Source organism: Palaemon carinicauda, chromosome 19 (assembly GCF_036898095.1).
Source record: "Palaemon carinicauda isolate YSFRI2023 chromosome 19, ASM3689809v2, whole genome shotgun sequence".
NCBI lineage: Eukaryota > Metazoa > Arthropoda > Malacostraca > Decapoda > Palaemonidae > Palaemon > Palaemon carinicauda.
In genome coordinates, this window is record NC_090743.1 from 126427088 (window position 1) to 126440616 (window position 13529).

Consider the following 13529-nt stretch of genomic DNA (forward strand, 5'->3'; position numbering starts at 1 on the left):
TTTAGTGATAATGTTACGAGTATAACATATGATTCTGTACTGATAAATCCTGACTTTAAAAAGCCCTTCAGGTGAATTGAAGTTGGCCAAAAAGGCTTGTCAGGTGTCCCTGTTAGAGAGGGTGCTAATTCTAGATACTGTATATTTTAAGAAGTAAATTTTTTTCCTGGAAGTTGTGTACAAGTATATGAAGAAAAGGCCCTGAATTCATGGATAGAATTCCTGACAAAAAGGGTAACAATTGACTGTGGGAATCGATTGGTATCCTTTTCGTGTTATGGCATAAGATTTTTCTGTCGGCATCTGTTTAGGCCCAAGCAAAGGAATAAGCTGTTTTTAGCAAGTAAGGGAGAATCAGCATCCAAAGATGAGGAAGCAGCAAACACCTAGCCAGTAAAATTAAGATTACTAAACAAGGAAAATACTGTCAAAATTGTCAACTGCAATGAAATTGACCTTTTCTAGAAAAAAATATCAAAGGGTACATCCACACAACCAAGCAAACGTTGTTACCAGAACACAATTGGGGAAAGGCAATGAGCATGGATGACATCAAGGGCAAAAATCTGACATGCAAACCACTTCACTACCATGGTCATAATTCGGCCAATGAATGAAAACACTAGCAAGCACATGATTCCACAAAAAACATGTTTACTGTATGATATATGGAAGTTGATCTTTGATGTCCACAAAATTTCATTAGCATATTTTTAATATTTGTACCATCTCTAAAAAGAAAGTACAGTACCTGTAAAAAGTGTTGGGAGTCCATTCTTGAGTACTCTATTTCTCAAGTCTGTTTCATAATCATCTTACAGGCTCGTGTATTATCTTTATTTGTTTTCCCTTCGCAGTTCTTCTAACGAGTAGTACTTTACATTATATCTTAATACCTTTCCCTTCATTTTAATTTTAATCTCGCAGCTCAACATGGCAATGTTATTAAACAACACTAGACTGGAACAACCTTACTTCTGAGACAAAAGTTTAACAACATTGAGTGCATGTGTGCAGACATACAAGCACATACACCAACAAAAGTGTGAAGCATGTGGCTAGGCTAAAAGCATGGAGCAATCAGCAGACTTCAGTTCTTTGTGGCAACATACTGGGCCACATGATAACGCCAGGTGCTGTTCATCACTAAAACTTTGCACGCTTTGAAGGACAAAAAAATCTGCGCTTCTCGTTTTCTGACTAAATACTAGAGCCTGGGTCACAGTAAATTGTTGTTAAAGGAGTGGTTCAATCAATGCCTCACTCCACAGTTAACCGGTCTTTGAGATAAGCATAGCTATAGATGCAGACCCAAATATAAACATAACACTGGTGCAAGGTCTTTTTAATCACCAATGCTATTAAGTTCATTGAAGGAGCACAGCATTTGTCAAGGTACAGCCACATACCATCTATCTCTAGTGAAAGAAATTATGTTCAGAGATGATAAAAATGCATATCTACTTGGTGGCGATGGAATGAGGGACATGTTAGATGGATACACCTTCAAATAAATAAAGGAGAATCAGTAAGAATTCATTAATTGATTTTTTGGAAATTCTTTGGCATTGTCAGGAAAAATTGATGAATGCAAATCTAGAAGTCATCAAGTTGTCGTCAACAAAAGGAATGTATTTCAATAAGTATAGGATGCCTTCACTAACATCCATCATCTCATTCATGTAGAACATCATGCTCAACAGGATGTGAGCCCAAGCATGGAACAGATTGGCGAGGGGGGAGTGCAAGCAGATGACATGCTATGCTCTTAGCCCAGCCAGGTGAGTGCGATAGTGAATTCATCTGGCGTGCTAACACAGATGCCTATACGCACTGGGGACTCGAAGTCTAGTGAGAATACAGTGGCGCACTGTATTCTCAAACTGGTCTGCAGGAGGATTGTGAGAGCGATCACCCATGGGCTCTCAGCTCTGAAGAGCTACAAAGGATTGTGAGTGCGATTGCCAACGAGCTCTCGGCTCTGAAGAGCTGCAGAGTATTGGCGACGAATCACACTGGCATTTCTGACTACCTGGGAGAGAAAGACTCCCAGGCGAGGACAACGTCTCTCTCTTACGAGTTGTCTGCTGAATTTCCCAGAAGGGTAGGTTGGCTCAGAAGGGAGAGGCCACTCAAGCCTGACCCCGCACTGAGCAAGCTCAGCGAGCACACTCACCCCGAGGGGAGAGTGCACTACCTCGCAGATCCTCAATGAAAAAATCTGTTGCAGAGGACGAAGTTTGGGGGACAAGAGACCAGGCAGAGGGGACTCCCTCCTGTCTGTTCTAGAAGGAAAAGTGCCAAAGCCAACCCCAGCAGGAGAAAAAAAAACTCCTGCTGAACCCCACCAACCAACTCTCCAAGAACCTGTCCTTCGACGGGGGAACTGAAAGTTTCAAGGAAGGCCCCATGAGACGCAAAGCATCTTGGGATGCACACTCCCGAAGGGAGAAATGTTTTGCCACATAACTATGGGGGGGAGAAAGAGCTTCCTAACCAGAGGGTTTCCCCGAGGGTTAAATGGCCACCGATTTTGCTCGACCGTCTCCTAGAGGAAACCAAATGAGAAGAGACTGAGAGGAGGATTCCAAGAGAAAGAGGGTGAAGTTAGGACTTGTTCCACTTTGAGGAGACCCCAAAGATGAAGAATCCCTTTTAGACTTCTTCCTCATCCTGCCATACTGCTATGACTGGGAGGATGGCCACTCCTGACATGTTACATGGAGATACAAGGGTGTAGGAGTGTCCTCTGCACGCAAGGCAAAGTTGGTGAGGATCCGTCTCCATCTTGGACATGAACGGGCCGCAACGCCCAGACAAACCTGCATGTAGTGCGTCCTCAAGCATGCACACACTTGCGAGAGAAAAAGGAAAAAAGATTAAATAAGCTAGTTCCACGAAAATGGAAGAAAATATCTGCTCTCAACTGAGGCTGAAATTAAAGTGGAATTGTAGTGAGCGAGTGGGGTGTGGCAGTGCTTCCCTGCTACCCAATGAAAGGTCCAGCTTGCGCTGTTAACTTCTCCTATGAAAAGAATGAGGGTTTGTATTTGTGTAGGAGCTAATGAAAAAGTACAATCAACCTGCTTTCCTTTTATAAAAATCATATAACTACGTATATAAATTAGCCTCCAAGGTAATTACAGGTATTGTATGTATGCCATTTGAATAAAAGATGTACAGGAGATCCTGAAGTTACGAACGAGATCCATCTTTACGATACAGTATGCCATAAGTCGGATTTATAATGTATGCATAATACTGTGTGTGCATACCTACATAGAGATACACTGTACAGTATATGTATAATATACAGGGTACTTAAAATAAAAGAGAAAACAATCCCTTACCATTCATAGTACTGTACCCTATGCATACAAATAATTGTACCCTATACAGTAGTGTACCTACACTAATGCAGTACTAGTAGAAAATAAGTACAGTACATAATACTGTACATGATATTTCCTTGCCTTTATTCTTGTGGTTGGCCTACAAATCGGTGGATAGGCCGGCTTACTGGAAGGAGGAAGTGGAAGATACTGGAGAAGCTGGAAGGGATTGTCAAAGAAATTGTCAGGATGAGATGCTAGAGAAGCTGGAGGGTTAGGATAAGATGATGGAAACGCTAGAAGAGGTGCCAGAAAAGCTGATAGAAGAGCTGGAGATTCAGAACGAGATGCTAGAGATGATAGAAAAGCTGGAGATTCAGAACGAGATGCTGGAGATGATAGAAGAGCTGGAGATTCAGAAAGAGATGCTGGAGATGATAGAAGAGCTGGAGATTCAGAACGAGATGCTGGAGATTCAGAACGAGATGCTGGAGATGGCAGAAGAGCTGGAGATTCAGAAAGAGATGCTGGAGATGATAGAAGAGCTGGAGATTCAGAACGAGATGCTGGAGATGGCAGAAGAGCTGGAGATTCAGAACGAGATGCTGGAGATGATAGAAGAGCTGGAGATTCAGAAAGAGATGCTGGAGATGATAGAAGAGCTGGAGATTCAGAACGAGATGCTGGAGATTCAGAACGAGATGCTGGAGATGGCAGAAGAGCTGGAGATTCAGAAAGAGATGCTGGAGATGATAGAAGAGCTGGAGATTCAGAACGAGATGCTGGAGATGGCAGAAGAGCTGGAGATTCAGAACGAGATGCTGGAGATGATAGAAGAGCTGGAGATTCAGAAAGAGATGCTGGGGATGATAGAAGAGCTGGAGATTCAGAACGAAATGCTGGAGATGGCAGAAGAGCTGGAGATTCAGAACGAGATGCTGGAGATGATAGAAGAGCTGGAGATTCAGAACGAGATGCTGGGGATGATAGAAGAGCTGGAGATTCAGAACGAGATGCTGGGGATGATAGAAGAGCTGGAGATTCAGAAAGAGATGCTGGGGATGATAGAAGAGCTGGAGATTCAGAAAGAGATGCTGGAGATGGCAGAAGAGCTGGAGATTCAGAACGAGATGCTGGAGATGGCAGAAGAGCTGGAGATTCAGAACGAGATGCTGGAGATGATAGAAGAGCTGGAGATTCAGAACGAGATGCTGGGGATGATAGAAGAGCTGGAGATTCAGAACGAAATGCTGGAGATGGCAGAAGAGCTGGAGATTCAGAACGAGATGCTGGAGATGATAGAAGAGCTGGAGATTCAGAACGAGATGCTGGGGATGATAGAAGAGCTGGAGATTCAGAACGAGATGCTGGAGATGGCAGAAGAGCTGGAGATTCAGAACGAGATGCTGGGGATGATAGAAGAGCTGGAGATTCAGAACGAGATGCTGGGGATGATAGAAGAGCTGGAGATTCAGAACGAAATGCTGGAGATGGCAGAAGAGCTGGAGATTCAGAACGAGATGCTGGAGATGATAGAAGAGCTGGAGATTCAGAACGAGATGCTGGAAATGCTAGAAGAGGTACAGGAGAAGCTGGAGGTGATCTTGGACAGGCAATATAGGTAAGAGAGTTGAAGTTCAGGCGCAGATACTCTCAATCTTTTTAAAGTGCATACACAGGTTTGTCTGCCAGGATTGCATCCTCTTCTCTTCCAAGACCTCCTTGTAATACCTCACAGCACCCATGAACCGTTGTAAATCTCTAGAGCTCTGGGATCAAGCAGTCTTCCTCTCCTGAAATTGTCTGGTTCTCCAACTAAATGGTCCTCAGCACACAACTCCTCTCCATGAGATGCCAGGAGATCAATATCATCAGCATCCACTTCAATATCCCGCTGCTTAGTAAGGTCCACAACCTTCTTGGTGACAGTCTCATCTATCGCCTCAAAGCCACAAATTATTATTATTATTACTAGCTAAGCTACAACCCAAGTTGGAAAAGCAAGATGCTATAACCCCAAGGGCTCCAATAGGGAAAAATAGCCCAATGAGTCATCCTTTTGACTCAATAGTTATACAAGGAAGAGTGTCATCTTTCTAATTAGAAACCTGGAATCACCTGTTCGTTTTCAATACTTGTTCACAAATAAACCGGAAATTTTCAGAATACGAAGTATTGACCTATGAAAGTTTTATTAACTTATAAATTAGCCTATAACCACTACAGTACTGCTTCTCATACTGACATTGAAACTATTGGTATACTTTTACAGACATTACATGTGACAATTTACTGCTTGTACAACTACAACCATTACTACTGTGCTTGAATACAGTGCCACTATTACCACTTGACACATATCTAAAGAAGATTCAAATACAGACATAGAAGTTAATTATAGCTATCATCACAGTAAATTGTTGGGCCTCATATCCAATTTATAATGACCAAAAGATTGTACGAATATATTTTGAAAAATAGGTAAAATATATAACCCTGCCCTTTCAAAAATCATTTCCTAGTAGGAAAATGACAAGACTAATCTATAAAAGCCTGCAAGGAAGAAAAACACACGCAACTTCCTTAGCAGTTTATTGACCAATTTGAAAAAAAGTTTTAATATCATGTTAGATGTATCTTCAATTATTTATTTCCTATAAAGAACAAAAAAGAAAAAAAAAGGAAAAAGCTAAGATATAGACAAGAAATTCTACTTAAAGAGAGAAGTGAAACAGCAATGACAATGAAACCCAGACAGAAAATGAAACATATGTCAGTGATGACAAAATAGTCTTATCTTCTGTCAACAGGTGGCTTCAAAAGCAAGTAAAATTCTCCTAAGTTTTAGCAATGGTTTTGACATTGTTCTCAACAAAATAAAGAACAATTTTGACATCATTTAAATAGAGCGGGTAACGCTATAAAAAAATTAAGTGTGTGAAGGTCACTTGCAGTTTCTACAATATACAGTATATATATATATCAAAGTAACAACAGGAAAGTAACCTACTAATATTTCCCAACAACCTTGTAAAAAACAAAAAAAATACTACACAGGATTAAAAGATACATCACTATGAATCCACTACAAAATACACAAGTTACAGAACCATACTTTCATCATTACAAATTCTCTGATCTTTTACAAATTAGATTTTAGGTGAAAAAGTTTTGACTTTTCTTCAAACTATACAAAATGGGTTAACTCTAGTGGTAAGAAAATGGGTGAACAAATTTTGCCACCCAAGGGGAGGAGCAAAAAAAAAAAAAAAAATGCAAAACATCGGAAACATCGTATTTGAGCAAGTTGGTACATCCTTTACCATGAAATCCAGCAAAAGATTCAAGGAAAACATAAATGTCTGAGCCTGCGGTCACCTTAATAGACTATGTAGAGGAATATCGCCAATGAGGACGAACCAGAAATGTCAATTCTGGCTTCAACATACTTCAGGTTTAATTGGATCAATAATTCATGTATGCAGCACATAAATGAAGTTATTACGACAGGAAAACGAACATCTGTAACACACGTGAATTCATAGTAAAGCAATTTCAATGTGATACAAATTGAAATCTTAAACTTGATGAAACGCTAACAATCAAGAAAGGAAACAGTTGCGATAATGAACACAACTAAAACAATAATAACCAAATTTAGTTCACAACCATTCTTTTTTTATCCTAAATTCTAAAACCAAATTTGTTTTAAATTCATCATGATACTGCAGGAAAACCTTTACCTCATAATATATTGATATGAGATAAGTGAACAAAAAAATTAAGACTGCCATATCATAACTGAATTCTGCCATCATAAAATGAACATTTGAAGAACTTTGATTTCATATTCAGTGGTATGAAATTCTGCATTACTTTTTCCTTCGACAGGAAAAGATTTTGAATAAATGAAGCAATTAAATGATATAAGAGGTAACCTACCGATACAAGTACTAAAGGCTACAAAAAGAGAAGCATTAATTTCTATGTCAACTGTTATGACGCCAGACCTCAAAGTATACAAACATACACGGACTACAACTCGCGTTAAACAATTCCAAAGCTAAAATTATGATGTCGAAACTTTCAAAATGATCAAATCCAGGATATATTGTATAACAGGTTTGAGAGCTTCCATAGTACAGTCCCGACATTTCCATTCATAGTAAAAATCCTTGACAACGAGAGATTTGATTTCTCATAACAGACATAATTCTAAGTCTACTGAACATATGTACTTATATAAAAAAACTGAAAAGGTACAATCCATGCACTTTCAACAAATAAGTCATTTGATTAAAAAAATATAATTTGAATGGCATTTGCACAAAATATGATTAAAATTAGCCATGTAAAATGGTTGTCACGTATCACTTTGCCTTAAATGATTCACAGCATCCAACAGTAAAAACTCCACATGTATGCAATTATGTTCTTATATGGCAAGTGCTGATAGTTGAAAAAAAAAAAAAAAATAATTAGGAAAAGGAAAGTAATAGTATTGAATACTGATGGTCTGATGCTTACATAAATAAATATTAATCTACTATAACAAGAGAGTGACCTTTTCGAGGTGGGAAAGTATACGGTACCCCTGTGAGCTTGAAACAATTGCGAAATTTATAAGTCCAAGAAAATATCAGCCGAAAAAGGATCTGAAAACCTACCAGACTTCTCAGGTACCAATAAAGTAGCAATCTACGTTACATGGAGGTCGGAGCCCAAAAATTCATTTCTCGCAAAGTGGAAGGCTTAGGCTTCCTTTTCTTACCTAGTTTTTGTCCTGGCTCCATAGCTACAGCAACTTTGCTACTGGTTTCTAACTGTTGGGTCATCTGTACACTAGCAGCTGAAAGTCCCATGCTTCCAACACCACCGGACATGTACGTTGAGGAGTCAGAGTTCTGTTGGGATCCCTGGAATGGTTTGGTGCAAAAGTAGCCATGGTTCGTGCCTTGATCCATTACTAGGCCGTATACTTTACGTTTGACAACCGGAGATGTTTGAGGGGTTGACAAAGGTGTTGAAATGGGGGTTGAAAGTGGAGTTGTGAGAGGGTGTTCGGCAATTGGCGAGACCTGTAAACTCTGAATCTTCTCCACTAAAGAAACTTCTATCTTTTCTATCTTTTTCCTAGAGAGATGATCTTGCGAGTGCTGTTCCCTCTTAACGACCTCTTCGGCAAATGTGCTGCTCTTCTCTACTTTTTGTGCGTTGACCCCACTAATCTCGCCGGACTTTATTTCTTCAATCGTTGGAAGGATTGGAGATGTCAGGCGGTCTTCCTCAATGTTCAGGGATGGGCTCTCTGGAATAGAAGGATCTTCACAGTCCTCCTTACCACTTTTTATTTTGAAGTCTGTCAAGATAAAATATTACTATTAAAACTATCAACCAAATCAAAGAATGAAAGGTTCCAATCAATAAATACCCGCAATCAATACAATAACTGCTCTTGAAGCATTAAATAACTAAAAGTAAACAATTATTCACCAAACATCATGGACATTTAATATAAAATCTGTTTAGCGTACTAATTAATTGGCTATTCCTCTACAATGATCTAAAGCTTTTCCTAAGTAATTTGATATCAATATCAATTAATGCAAAATATGTTTCATGAACTTTAATCACCTTTTTTCACTGAACACAATCCAGTACTATTGCGACATATAGAAAAATTGCCGGCATTATGTTTAAAAAACTTCAAGTTTGATGACACACTCTTCATTAAGTCATTAACCCTTTTACCCCCAAAGGACATACTGGAGCGTTTCACAAAACACATCCTTTAACCCCATGGACGTTTTCAATTTTTTTTTTTGCATATTTTTGATAATTTTTTGAGAAACTTCAGGCATTTTCCAAGAGAATGAGACCAACCTGACCTCTCTATGACAAAAATTAAGGCTGTTAGAGCAATTTAAAAAAAATATACTGCAAAATGTGCTTGAAAAAAAATAACCCCTGGGGGTTAAGGGTTGGAAAGTTCCAAATAGCCTGGGGGTAAAAGGGTTAAGAAATGTTCTCAAGGTCTGCTATCTAGTTTACCATTACTAAGTCTTTCCTGTGGTCTGATTAGTTTACCTCCTATCTCAAAATCCACCCACTTTGAAATAAACCTTTTAGAGGTAATGTTAACATGAACTAACACTGCATAGGAGAATCGGTATAATAAAAATTGCCCTACAAAAACTTTTACAAAAGTGAAAGAAAGTCCTTTCTCTTTACCATATTTGGCGATAATGTGACCAACTACTCAAGAAATTTAAAAAGACCACTCCCAGATGTCAATGACCATATTAAGTATTTGCAGTAGTGACAGCTACATGTAAAACTGGTTTCCTAACCGTATGCAACAACAAATTCTATTAATTGTTATCTTGGCTTTAAAGTGGAAAATCAATTAAAATTACAAAATGGCAATGTCAACTACAGTATAATACAATGAGAGAGAGAGAGAGAGAGAGAGAGAGAGAGAGAGAGAGAGAGAGAGAGAGAGAGAGAGAGAGAGAGAGAGAGAGAGAGATTATATAGCAAAAGATACACTATGGCCTTTGGATAGGGCCCAAATCTCATGGATAAGATAATGAAAGAAGAGTGAGACTAACCCACTGGTCTTAATTCAATTCATAGACCCAAGATATCTAATAACCTCAGATAAGCTCCACACAATGTAAACATTTTGCACCAATCTAACCGATGATCACGTAGTATTTCTTAACCCTTTTACCCCCAGGGTATTTAGAACTTTCCAACCCTTAACCCCCGGGCATTTTTTTTTTTTCAAGCACATTTTTCAATATATATTTTTTAAATTGCTCCAACAGCCTTAATTTTCGTCAGAGAGAGAGGTCAGGTTGGTCTCATTCTTTGGAAAATGCCTGAAGTTTCTCATAAAGTTATCAAAAACATGTAAATAACAGTGTTTTGAAAGAACGTACCGGTACGTCCTTTGAGGGCGAAAGGGTTAATACTTTATACCAGTTTTATAAAGGCTTAATATTACTGGTATTTAAACTTTGTTTCCACCAGTCATCATCATAAGGTCATAATAGTAAAAAAAAAAGCTACCATAGAGAAAACAGAGTCATAGTAATGAAATGCTGTCAAAACACTGGAACTTTTAATTGCCAGAACTTTGGGATGCATAGAAAACATAATTTTTCAATCATTTTCCATGCAGTAGTTCGCAGTCGTGTTCACAGTACTACAAATAACTCATCAATTATCAGAGCTAATCGTTTATTGGTTTTTTATCTTCGAGTAGCTCGCTTAGCTCTCGATTCCATTGTTCCTATGTTCTGGCAAGCGGAACATGTTTCACTATGAGAGTTAGCCCTATGTGCTAGTATGTTGGAGTTATTTTATTTACCTAATTTTCCTCCAACTTCAATTATACAATGGGCATGTTGTAGCTTCACGCTTCAGCCTTCATTCGAACATGGACTTTGCTTCCATTTCTAATTATCAGAAGTCTATCAAACACATTTCTACCCTAACCTTCCATTATCAACGTAAATACAATAAGAGCTGTACAGTATTTCCTTGCCATACTACGCCTCATGTTTTGCAGCCAGTTGGGTTTTTAAGTATGTATGTTTTTTAATCTCGCATATTTTTCTGATGAATCACGCAAAGCTGTGGAATACGAGAATGTGTATACCCCGATAGAAACACCGCGTTGTGACTTCCCGCCTTGTCTGTACTCGCGAGAAATCTTGCACAGCATTCAATTGGTAGCTTCTTCCAAGCGCTTTAGTTGTGTTCCTGTTGCGTTACAGTAACTTGAATTCCAGTATTTAGCGAGGCTTTAGAGGCCTAATCGGTGAAGCTTTAGCGTGTTTCTATTATTGTTTCAAGCCTTACCATGCTGCCCAAACGATCTGCTCCTTCTAAGATCTCTGGTAGTAAGCCTAAATGGTAACGTAAGACTGTGACAATAGTGGAGGTGAAACTTCTCGACATGATGAAAGAAGGCAAAAGTTTCGGAGCAGTCAGTAGCCATTACAACATAGAGTCAACCGTTCACTACATTAAGAAAGACGAGAGAAGAATATTGGAAAGACAACATCGATGACTTTCAACAGAGCAGCGAAGAGAGTGGTTACTCCTCACAATAAGATGGTAGTGAAGATGGAATTTGATTTGGCAGTATGGATTGGAGATTGCCAAAAAATGATTGAACACCAACATGATTCAAACAAAGGCAAAGACCCTGTGTGACAACCTTGCACCTGATGACAATTACAACACTGCTGACGAGGAAGAGGACATCGATGACCAACAACCAGGAACGTCCAGCTATTCCCAGAAGAAACGTCATTCAATGTCTGCAAGGGCTAATTATAGGAGTTCCAAAAACGATTCAACCTTCGATTAAAATGAGTTCATTGTATTGAATCAACTTTTGCTACATTGATATTTACTCTTTTCGAAGGATTCCAGTATAACTTTCTCTGCGATAATTCATACCTGTGTAGGGTTACACTAAAATCAATACAATCCAATATAACTTTCTTTGCTGGAGAGGTATCTTTCCTATGTGAATCGTTGTTCAAAAATATCAGATTACAAAAAGGTCATTCCTTGAAATTAGATCTGTCTACTACTTTGCCCTAATGAAAAGCTGTACTTTAGGTAAACCAAAATAAAATGATTAAACCTTAAGAAGTAGTGTACTGTAAAGGTATCCTTCCAACGTGTTATTTACTATCCCTGAGTCAGAGCTGTCAAGGAGACTGCCGCTTGACGTTATGCACAAAGGGAACGCATTTTTGCTTTCTCATGAGCCAGCCTCTTATTCAAAGAACCTTGGTTTTTGTTTGGATATTATTGGGGCTTTATGTATTTGCGCAATGATTATAACAATAATAACGATACTTTAATCATTCTCTTCCCTTTTTTAAATTATAGAACTAGAATATGGGATAAGGAAATGGAGTAAAGTAAGTTAGTCTATCGCAATTTGATTTAAAAACATTCGCATGATATATGCAATACATGATGAAATCATGTTGGGCTTAAATTTTAAGGGTAGCATAATACCCAAGGTTGCATGATACTTTGCATAGAGAACATTATCACTAAAGAATAAAGACCCAACAATTGACCAAAATATTACTGTAATGCCTCGGTTAAAGCCACATGCAACTTTTTAAAGTTAAAATGAGTGTCAAGCATCAATCAAAATCATTTTACTATCTTCCTTCACACACAAAAAAACTTAAGTCATGACTATTATATTCCAAGCTATAAAATTTAAACATGTAATCAAAAATATTTGGCAAACTCACTTTTCAAGTCTAAAACAAAGAGAGGCTTTGTTCTCTGAACAGAAGCAGTGTCTGGAGTGGTTACCGCGCTGTCAACAGGAGAGAGACCAGTGGGTGTTATGGCGATTGTTGGGGAATCTTTCTCCACCCCAGACAGACCCACTTCTGTGATCACAGGCTCCCCATCCTTGACCTATAGGACAAATAAGAGAATCTTTTAGGTTGGGTCACAAATTGGTTCACTCATGAACATACCCAAACACCTCCACCTTAATCTTCAGGATAATGAACAATGCAGAGATTAGCAGGGTTTTTAACCCTTTTACCCCCAATGGACATACTGCTACGTTTCACAAAACTCATCCCTTTACCCCCATGGACGTACTGGTACGTCCTTGCAAAAAAGTGCTATTTACATTTTTTTTTTTGCATATTTTTAATAACTTTGAGAAACTTCAGGCATTTTCCAAAAGAATGAGACCAACCTGACCTCTCTATGACAAAAATTAAGGCTGTTAGAGCAATTTAAAAAATATACTTTGCAAAATGTGCTTGAAAAAAAAAAAAAAAAAAACAGCCTGGGGTTTACGGGTTAGAAAGTTCCAAATAGCCTGGGGGTAAAAGGGTTAAACTGCTCGATACCTCAAACCACGAAGTTATAGTAGCAGTAATGTTTACATTCTCATCACAGAGGTAAAAGTGATACTGTACCACAAAAGGACAAGTTTCTATTAAAAACCAACAAACAAAGCATAAAACAACAGCCAGATTGCCAAAATAGATTTTGAAAATTATTTCAAGATTAAGAATAGTAATGACCTAGACATACACTATTCATGCGTCTGCAAAAGCAACAGGCAGATTTTAAAAAGAGATTATCAAAATTTTCCCATTACAGGTTACAATTCACACATCAAAGTAC

The 13529-nt window shown here is 38.5% G+C and overlaps 2 protein-coding genes across 3 annotated transcripts in view; one reads left to right on the top strand and one right to left on the bottom strand.

Moving 5' to 3' along the window:
* The first annotated feature begins 1355 nt into the window (after nucleotides 1-1355).
* On the top strand, nucleotides 1356-4953 carry LOC137659321 (protein IWS1 homolog). Its single transcript, XM_068394341.1, has 2 exons — nucleotides 1356-1489; nucleotides 3633-4953. Exons 1-2 carry the CDS (start codon nucleotides 1356-1358, stop codon nucleotides 4951-4953), a joined length of 1455 nt encoding a protein of 484 aa, XP_068250442.1.
* Nucleotides 4954-5909: 956 nt separating this feature from the next.
* LOC137658839 (uncharacterized) overlaps nucleotides 5910-13529 on the bottom strand; it is a 44238-nt gene continuing 36618 nt past the window's right edge. For both annotated transcript variants that reach the window (XM_068393922.1, XM_068393923.1), the window contains exons 4-5: nucleotides 12629-12800; nucleotides 5910-8691 (exon numbers count right to left, since the gene is read on the bottom strand). In XM_068393922.1, coding sequence (XP_068250023.1) covers nucleotides 8036-8691; nucleotides 12629-12800 — 828 coding nt within the window. In that variant the 3' untranslated portion in view covers nucleotides 5910-8035. The remainder of the gene's footprint in view (nucleotides 8692-12628; nucleotides 12801-13529) is intronic.

What these genes read in the sequence shown, in the direction of transcription:
- LOC137659321 (XM_068394341.1), top strand. Translation starts at nt 1,356, where the DNA reads ATGCTATTAAGTTCATTGAAGGAGCACAGCATTTGTCAAGGTACAGCC. An exon ending in GGCGATGGAATGAGGGACAT is followed by an intron (nt 1,490 to 3,632) that starts GTTAGATGGATA and finishes TGGAAACGCTAG; the next exon opens with AAGAGGTGCCAGAAAAGCTG.